This window comes from Microtus ochrogaster, linkage group LG4 (genome assembly GCF_000317375.1).
Source record: "Microtus ochrogaster isolate Prairie Vole_2 linkage group LG4, MicOch1.0, whole genome shotgun sequence".
Lineage (NCBI taxonomy): Eukaryota > Metazoa > Chordata > Mammalia > Rodentia > Cricetidae > Microtus > Microtus ochrogaster.
Window position 1 is genome coordinate 51,300,443 of NC_022030.1, and position 9,566 is coordinate 51,310,008.

General features: G+C 41.1%; 1 protein-coding gene across 1 annotated transcript in view; it reads left to right on the forward strand.

The window, feature by feature from the left end:
- Serpine2 (serpin family E member 2) overlaps positions 1-1,058 on the forward strand; it is a 60,577-nt gene extending 59,519 nt beyond the window's left edge. The window contains exon 9 of the mRNA XM_005361538.3: positions 298-1,058. Coding sequence (XP_005361595.1) covers positions 298-335 — 38 coding nt within the window. The 3' untranslated portion in view covers positions 336-1,058. The remainder of the gene's footprint in view (positions 1-297) is intronic.
- Positions 1,059-9,566: the final 8,508 nt, after the last annotated feature.

The window sequence follows — 9,566 nt, forward strand, 5'->3', positions numbered from 1 at the left end:
GGCCTGCAGGCATACACACAGACAGACTATTGTATACAAAATAAATAAATAAATAAATATTTTTAAAAAAAAAAAAAATCTCAACTTCTTACCACACCATCCTTACTGCAGCCACCACATTGGAGTACTGGGTTCCATATCACACAGTGAAAGTGGAGACTCTTTCTGCCCTTGGAGAAAGTTCTGTGGAATGGCACAGATGGCCAAGAGACCTCCCGCCCCAGCATGTAGCTCCTTCCATCTTACCCCGTGCATTCATTCTAAGGAGTTCAGCATTCCCTCTTTTGAATCCTCTAGGTGCCATCTTGTTCCTGGGGCAGATAAACAAGCCCTGAAGAATAGGCAGAAGAAACCCACGCAAAGCGAAGATGACTTTGTTCTGAAGAAGACTCCCTTCTCCACATCTTTCATATTTCTGTTAAATATTTTTGTACACCGCTTTTTTTTTTTAAACTGGTTCATCGCAACGGTTCAGTGATGCAAGTGTTTCTGGTCAGGGCTGTGTCGGAAGAAAGGGCAGGATGGCTGGGATGCGGCTGTCAAGAATGAACGGGGGGCTTCAAGACGTCCAACAGAGTTCCTTAAACTACTGATCAGTTACCTAGATTAACAACCGCTTTGAGTATTTGCTGTCTATCCAGTTCAGGACTTCCGTTTCGTTTTTGTTTATATGTGTGACTTTCCAGGAGAAGTTTAATCAGTGTGACAGGAGGGAAAAAAAAAAACATTTTATAGTTCTTTTTATGGGAAAAACATCATTTGCCTTTTTGATTCCCCCCCCCCCTCCTCACTTCCACCCAAAGGCTTGAAGGTGGTAAGGGGTGGAACTAGCGAAAGCTGTAGCCTCTTCGTGTGTTGTTTTTGTTGTTGTTGCTACGGTTGTTTTATATAACGCATGTATCCACTAAAATAAAGTTTGAAAACTAACGTCTCGCTAGACACAATTTGCTGTCAAGCCACGCACCCGTCACTACTGGTCCGTACTCTTTGGATTGGCATTTTTGTATTTTGTACAGAGTAAGAAATAAAGTGTTACGAGTAGTAGAAATTTAAAAGAAGCCATTTCTCTGTGTGAAAAATGACATCAAAAGAAACAGCCTTTTCAGACACCTTCCCTCGACCTCTCACGGTAAGCCTCTGTACTGACGCAGCTTGCGGGAGCTTCAAAGCCCCTGACTTTTTCTGTGCTTTTTCTCGCAGCCTGACAAGCAGTTCCTATCAGTTTACAGACCTCCTCCAGCAGTGACTGATGGGAATCCCAGCTCTGGCTCTCAGCTGCAGTCCCCTTGAGCAGTAGCTAAGGATTCTCTGAAGACAAGTGGCCCATCAAGTACAGGAAAGAAATTTCTGGAGATTTCTCTATTTTGAAAAAATCTAAGCAACAGTAAATGTTTTGGTTTTGGTGGGACTGGCTGGAGGGGATGCTGTTCAAATTGACAGTTTTTGTTTCATGTAGAGGAATAATTTTTCCTGCTGAATTTAAACATCACACTTGTGTTAAAATTGACTGGGCATTTTAAAGTAAGTTTCTAGAAAAATATAGCCTGCCTGTCATCAGAAAAGTTGAAAACATTGAAACAGCAAGATGGGTCAGCAGGTAAAGGTGTTTGCGGCCAAGCCTGAGGGACCGAAGTTCAATCCCCAGCACCCACGTGCTGACTCCCATAGGTTGTTCTGACCGCTGCATGCACACTGTAGCTTGCATACGCACACCCCAAATAACAAGTGAAACTTTAAAAATTTAAGACCATTTAAAACACTTCTTATCAAAACTTAAGAATTTATTGCTATTTTGAGCCCAGAAGCTCCACAATTTATGCTACATCAAAATGTCAGTCATATTCAACACTATTTGACCTTGTTAGATACAGCAATTGTTACTTGTAAAGTGGACTAAACTATATTGTCTGCAACTATTTAATTCCATGTATTTGAAACCACAGAACAAAAGGAAGTAAATGCCAAAAACCTATTTTGAATAGTTCCCTCAAGCCACATACATTCTGGCAAACACGCTCCTTGCTATTAATGCCGATTAGAGCCAGTCTTACTGGGTTTTATTCTACCCTGCGTCAATAATGTGTTTTGAATTACTTAAAACAAAAAACAATAGTGCCAGTGGCAATGAAATGAGATTATATATTGCCTTCATCTACTTGTTTACTTAAGTTTGGAGTTTTCTCGAGAAGGAACTAGTATGATACAGGTAGAGACACATGAGAGGCAGCTTGTTACAGGAAATCTGTGATTACGGAGGCCAAGACTCTTGCAGTACACCGTCGGTAAGCCGGAGGACCAAAAAAGATGGCAACACAGCTCAGTCTGAGGCCTGAGCAGTGAAGGGACCATGATGTAACTGTAAGAGGCCAAGGGCTTCAGAACCTGGGGCTAGAATGTCTAATCAGGAGATGGAGTCCCAACTCCAGAAGAAAAGAAATGTTGCCTTCCCTGTGTTGTTCTAGTTTATTGTCCATCAATGGGATGATGCCCTTCCACCCTGAGTGAAAGTGGGTCTTCCTTTGCCCACTGATCCAGTGTCACGCTTCCGGAAGCACCCTCAGAGACAAGCCCAGAGGCAGCACTTTACCACCTACGTGGGCATCCATCTCTTCTTCCAGGCAGGTTGACACAGTGTCTGCCAGGAGTCCTTTTCCCAGATCTTGGGGTGGACAGGCACAGTCTTGGCATGGGAAAGTACTTGCCTATTTCAAGTATGTAATCGGAGACTGCGCCTTCATTTTCCAGCCGCCCAGACCCAAATAATCACACAGAAACTATATTAATTACAACACTGCTTGGCCAATGGCTTATGCATATTCCCACATAGCTCTTATATCTTAACCCATTTCTATTCATCTGTGTACGGCAGATGCTATGGTTTACCCAGTAAGGTTCTGGTGTCTCTCTCCTTGGCAGCTACATGGCGTCTCCCTGACTCTGCCTTCCTTCTCCCAGCGTAGTTTGCCCTCCTAACTATTCTGCCTTGCCATCGGCCAAAGCAGCTTCTTTATTAACCAATGGTGAAAAAACATATTCACAACATACAGAGGGGAATCCCACGTCACATGTACATTTATGCAATAGAGAAGCGGGATAAAATGAGGATGAGTACAAGAGAGAAGATGTCCGAGTGTAAAAGCCAAACAGTCCCTTGAGTCCCAACTCTTCTAGCAGTGCTCCTTCCAAACAGGACCAGAGAGTTTGCTGGATGCTTGAATAGTCCTAGTGCATGTATAGAGATGCGCTATTCTCCAGGAATATGTTGTTCATACTTGACTGGTTACACTAAATTTCCAAGTGTCTGGTAAAGTGTTGAAGTTCAGTTATGCACCCAATTTAGAAAGTCCTGGCATCAAGGTACCAGGCAAGCCTCTTCTCCCTTAGTTTTCCCAAGTCGGCCATCTCTACTGTCCTTCCACTCAGTACCCACATTCTGATCCTAGCTGATTTTAGAATCAAATCTGTTTGCAGTCCACTGGGCCAGAGGGGAACTCTTCCTCTCATCTTTTTTCATGCATAACTTTTTACCTTGTGATATATTTAAGCCAATCAGTCTGTGGGCCTTGTCTTCAAAAATATCAATTTTCTGAAAGCTCCTTTCCTGGAGGGAAACTGGGATAAATGTAAGATATGGAGACTGTTAGGAAAATTACAGGCCTGTGAGAAACTACTTTTACTCTATGGACATGGTTGAGCGAATGATTTACCATAGATTAGATGCCACACTGAGTCTGAGCAGGAGGCAGGCTGCAATTTTCTTAAAGTAACAAAATGGAAGACCTAGGGGGAAATGGAGCCGGCTACCAGTGAAATCACTCTGTCACTTAATGAGATGGGTACTTCCAGTTTTTCCTGAGACACTGGAAAATGAGAGAAGACATTGACCCAAATATGCTAGATGCTCTGATGTCTTACTGGCCTATCAAGTGTTTTCCCCATAAAGGAAATAATGACAGGTGACCTGGGAAAAAAAATTCTACTCACCCAGAACTTTACAAAGGGTTCAAGAGGGTACCCTTTATGCCTGTCGCTTTGTGTTTCTGAAAATGATCTGGGTGATGTCTGAACTTCACATGAAGGTGTCTGAATAGCTGCAGTGGTTCAGCGACTCAACAGAGTACCCAACACTCCCTTCAAGGACCCATCAGCACTGACTTCTGGGAGAGATGAGATCTGGCTCGGCTACAGGAGAGAGCTATGTTCTCAGTTTTCCTGTGAATGGTGAAATATTGTATCCTCTGCCTACTGAGAACCTACTTTAAAATGCCATAGAGTGGATAGCCATTGCTGTTCTTTTTGAGACGGGATCTCATGTAACGGCAAACTCTATGCAGCTGAGGATAACTGCACCCTGTCCCTATTGCCTCTGCCTCACATGCGCTAGGAATACAGCCATGCATCACCATGCTCCATGTATGTGGTACCGGGATTTTGTGTACACTAGGCAGGCACTCTTCAAATAGCTGGAGCTACAGCCCACCAAGCAGTCTCTGGAAATTCCCAACCTACTTTACTTTCTTAAAAAGCGTTTTAAAATTTTTTGCTGTTACAATTACATCATTTCCTTCTTCCTTTTTCTCCCTTTAAACCCTCCCACACGCCACCAACCTCCTTGTTCTCCTTCAAATTTATGGCCTCTTTTTCTTTTTTTTATTTAATAGATTTTTTTAAAAATACCAATCCAAGTTTCCACTCCATCCCCTTCTCCCATTCCCTCCACATACCCTCCTACCCCACCCCCATCCACTCCTCAGAGAAGGTAAGGAACATTGCTTTGGGGAAGGTCCAAGGCCCTCCCTACTATATCTAGGCTGAGCAAGGTATCCATCCAAAGAGAATAGGATACCTAAAAGCCAGTACATGCAGTAGGGATAAATCCTGGTGCCACTGCCAGGGGCCCCTCAGTCTGCCCCAGCAATTCAATGTCAACCACATTCAGAGGGACTAGTTTAGTCCTATGCTTGTTGTTTCCCAGTCTGGCTGGAGTTGGTGAGCTCCCATTAGCTCAGGTAAACTGTTTCAGTGGGTGTCCCCATCATGGTCTTGACCTCTTTGCTCATAAGCTCACTCCTTCCACTCTTCAGCTGGACTTTCAGAGCTCAGTCCAGTGCTCTGATGTGGGTCTCCCTCTGTATGCTGTGAATACTATTAATGAATAAAGAAAATGGCTTGATGTGATTGTTGTGTTAGGAGCGGCGGGGCTGCGTCCCCAGCACCCCAGCCACACCTCGGCCGCCTGGCTAGCTTATGCCCCGAAATAATTACACAGACACTGTATTCTTTTAAGCACTACTTGGCCCATTTCTATCTAGCCTCTTTTAGGCTAACTCTCGCACCTGGACTAGCCCATCTCTAATAATCTGCTGTAGCCCACAAGGTGGCTTACCAGGGAGATTCTAGCCTATATCCTTCCTGGGTCGGAGCTTCATCACGTGTGCCTCAGAGAGCAGAGCTCTCGCCTCTGCCCACAAGAGTGGAGCATCGTGTCTCTCAGAAGCCTCTGCCCCCGAGAGGAGAGCTGTCGAGTCTCTCAGCTCACTTCCTCTTCCTCCCAGAGTTCTGTTCTGTTTACTCCTCCCACCTATGTTTTAACCTATCAGGGCAAGCAGCTTCTTTATTTAATTAACCAATGACCTTCCTCCATCATGTGATAAGGTAGAATAGAGCTAGTGGGGGGGGGTACCTAAACTGAATGCTGGGAGGAAGAAGGCATAGTTAGGGAGAAGCCATGGAGCCACAAGAGATAGACATGCTGAAACTTTGCTGGTAGGCCACGACCTTGTGGTGATGCACGGATTAATGGAGATGGGTTAAATTAAGATAAGTTAGCCAATAAGAAGCTAGAGCGAATGGGCCAAGCAGTGATTTAAACAATATGGTTTCTATGTAACTATTTCGGGACTGAGCAGCCATGGACAAACAAGCTGGCTCTTACATGTTTCCATCTGTTGTTGAAAAAGGTTTTGTGGTGATATTTAAGATAATCATCAGTCTGACTACAGGGAAATTCAAGATCAGGCCCCCTCTCCTCTATTGCTTAGGGTCTTAGCCAGGGTCATCCTTGTGGATTCCTGAGAATTTCTCTAGAGCCAGTTTCTTGCTAATTCCATAATGACTTTCTCAATCAAGATATCTCTTTCCTTGCTCTCATATCTGTCCTTCCTCCATCTCGACTATCCCATTCCCTCAAGTTCTCTTCAACTTTCCCCTTCTCCCCTCTTCTTCCCCTTCTACTCTCCATTCTCCCCCAACCCTGATGCTCCCAATTTTATCAGGCAATCTTGTCTGTATCCAATTTCTAGATGGATCTATATATGTTTTTCTTAAGGTTCACCTTATTACTTAGCTTCTCTAGGATCATGAACTAATAGGCTCAATGTCCTTTGTTTATAGCTAGTATCTACTTATGAGTGAGTACACACCATATTCATCTTTTGGGGTCTGGGTTACCTCACTCAGAATGGTGTTTTCTAATTCCATCTATTTTCATGTAAAATTCAAGATGTCATTGTTTTTTTACCCCTGAGTAGTACTCTAATGTGTAAATGTGCCACATTTTCTTTATCCATTCTTCAGTTGAGGGGCATCTAGGTTGTTTCCAGGTTCTGGATATTATAAATAATGCTGCTATGAACATAGTTGAACAAATGCTTTTATAGTATGGTTGTGTATCTTTTGGGTATATTCCCAAGAGTGGTATTGCTGGATCCTAAAGTAAGTTGATTCCCAATTTTCTGAGAAACCACCATACTGATTTCCAAAGTGATTGTACAAGTTTGCATTCCCACCAGCAATAAATGATTGTTTCCCTTACTCCACATCCTCTCCAGCATAGGCTATCATTGGTGTTTTTGATCTTAGTCATTCTGACAGGTGTAAGATGGTATCTCAGAGTTATTTTGATTTGCATTTCCCTGATGGCTAATGATGTTGAACATTTTCTTAAGTGTCTTTTGGCCACTTGAGATTCTTCTGTTGAGAATTCTCTGATTAGTTCAGTATCCCATTTTTAATTCGGTTATTTAGAATTTTAATGTCTGATTTCTTGAGTTCTTTATATATTTTGGAGATCAGCCCTTTGTCTGATGTGGGGTTGGTGAAGATCTTTTACCATTCAGTAGGCTGCCTTTTGTCTTATTGACTGTGTCCTTTGCTTTACAAAAGCTTCTCAGTTTCAGGAGGTCCCATTTATTTATTGTTGCTCTCAGTGTCTGTGATACCAGGGTTTTATTTAGGAAGTGGTGTCCTGTGCCCATGCATTGAAGACAACTTCCCACTTTCCCTCCTATCGGATTCAGTGTGGTCAGACTTATATGGAGATCTTTAATCCATTTGGACTTAAGTTTTGTGCCTGGGGATAGATATGGATCCATTTTCATTCTTCTACATGTTGACATCCAGTTATGCCAACACCATTTATTGAAGATACTTTGTTTTTTCCATTGTATAATTTTAGCTTCTTTCAAAATTCGGGTGTTCATAGGTGTGTGGATTAATACCCAGGTCTTCAGTTTGATTCCATTGGTTCACCTGTCTGTTTTTATGTCAATACCATGTTGTTTTCATTACTGTAGCTCTGTAATAAATCTTGATGTCAGAGATGGTGATGCCTTCAGAAGTTTATGTACAGGATTGTTTTGGCTATCCTGTTTTTTTATATGAAGTTGATTATTGTTTTTTCAAGGTCTGTGAAAAATTGTGTTGGGATTTTGATGGGGATTACATTGACTCTATAGATTGCTTTTGGTAGGATTGCCATTTTTACTATGTTGATCCTATCTATCCAAGAACATGGGAGATTTTTTAATTTTCTGGTATCTTCTTCAATTTCTTTCTTCAAAGACTTTAAGTTCTTGTCAATGGTCTTTCACTTCTTTGGTTAGTATTACCCTAAGATATTTTATGTTATTTGTGGCTATTATGAAAGGTGATATTTTTCTGATTTCCCTCTCCACTTCTTTATCATTTCTGTATTGGAGGGTTACTATTTTTTTAGTTGATCTTGTATCCTGCCACATCATTGAAGGTATTTATCAGCAGTAGAAGGTCTCTGGTAGAGTTTTTGGGGTCACGTATATATACTATCATACATCTGCAAATAACAAAAGTTTGGCTTCTTCCTTTCCAATTTGAATCCCCTTGATCTCCTTTTGTTGTCTTATTGCTCTAACTAGGACCTCAAGAACTATGTTGAATATATATGGAGAGAGTGGACAACCTTGTCTTGTTCCTGATTTTAGCGGAATCACTTTGAGTTTCCATTTAATTTGATGTTGGCTGTCGACTTGCTGTCTATTGCTTTTATTATATTTAGATATGTTCCTTGTATTCGTGATCTCTTCAAGACCTTTAGCATGAAGGGGTATTGGATTTTGTTAAATGCTTTTTCAGCATCTAATGAAATGATCTTCTGGTTTTTTATTTCAGTTTATTTATATGATGGATTACACTGATAGATTTTCATATGTTGAATCAGGCCTGCATCTCTGCGATAAAGCCAACTTTATCATGATGGATATTTTTTTGATGTGTTCTTGAATTCAGTTCACCAGTATTTTACTGAGTATTTTTGCGTCCATGTTCGTGAGTAAGATTGGTCTGTAATTCTATTTCTTGGTTGAATCTTTTTGTGGTTTTGGTATCAGGATAACCTAACCTCATAAAAAGAGTTTGGCAATGTTCCTTCTGTTTCTATTATGTGAAACACTTTGAGGAGTATAGGTATTAGCTCTTCTTGGAAGTTCTGGTAGAATTCTGCACTAAAATCATCCGGTCCTGGGCTTTTTTTAGTTGGGAGGATTTTGATGACAGCTTCTATTTCCTTACAGTTCATAGGTCTATTTAACCTGATCTTAATTTAATTTTGTCATATGGTATCTATTTAAAAAATTGTTCGTTTTTTTAAATTTTCCAATTTTGTGGAGTACAGGTTTTTGTAGTATGACCTAATGATTCTCTAAATTTCCTCACTGTCTGTTGTTATGTTTCCCTTTTCATTTCTGATTTTGTTAATTTGGATATTTTCTCTCTGCCTTTTGATTAGTTTGGATAAGGGTTTGTCTATGTTGTTGATTTTCTCGAAGAACCAGATCTTTATTTCACCGATTCTTTGTATTCTCTTTGTTTCTATTTTGTTGATTTCAGCCCTCAATTTGATTATTTTCTGTCTTCTACTCCTCCTGGGTGAGTCTGCTTCTTTTTGTTCTAGAGCTTTCAGGTGTGCTGTCACTAATGTCACTAATGTGAGCTTTCTCCGTTTTTTTTTTTTTTATGTGGGCACTTAGTTCTATGAATTTTCCTCTTAGCACTGCTTTCATAGTGTCCCATAGGTTTAGATACATTGTGCCTTTATTTTTGTTGAATTCACGAAAGTCTTTAATTTCTTTATTTCTTCCTTGACCCAGGGGTAGTTCAGTAGTCCACCGTTCAATTTCCATGAGTTTGTAGGCTTTCCAAGAGTAATATTGTTGTTAAATTCTAGCTTTAATCCATGGTGATCCGATAAGACACAGGGGGTTACTCCAATTTTTTTGGATCTGTGAAGGTTTGCTTTGTTACCGAGTATG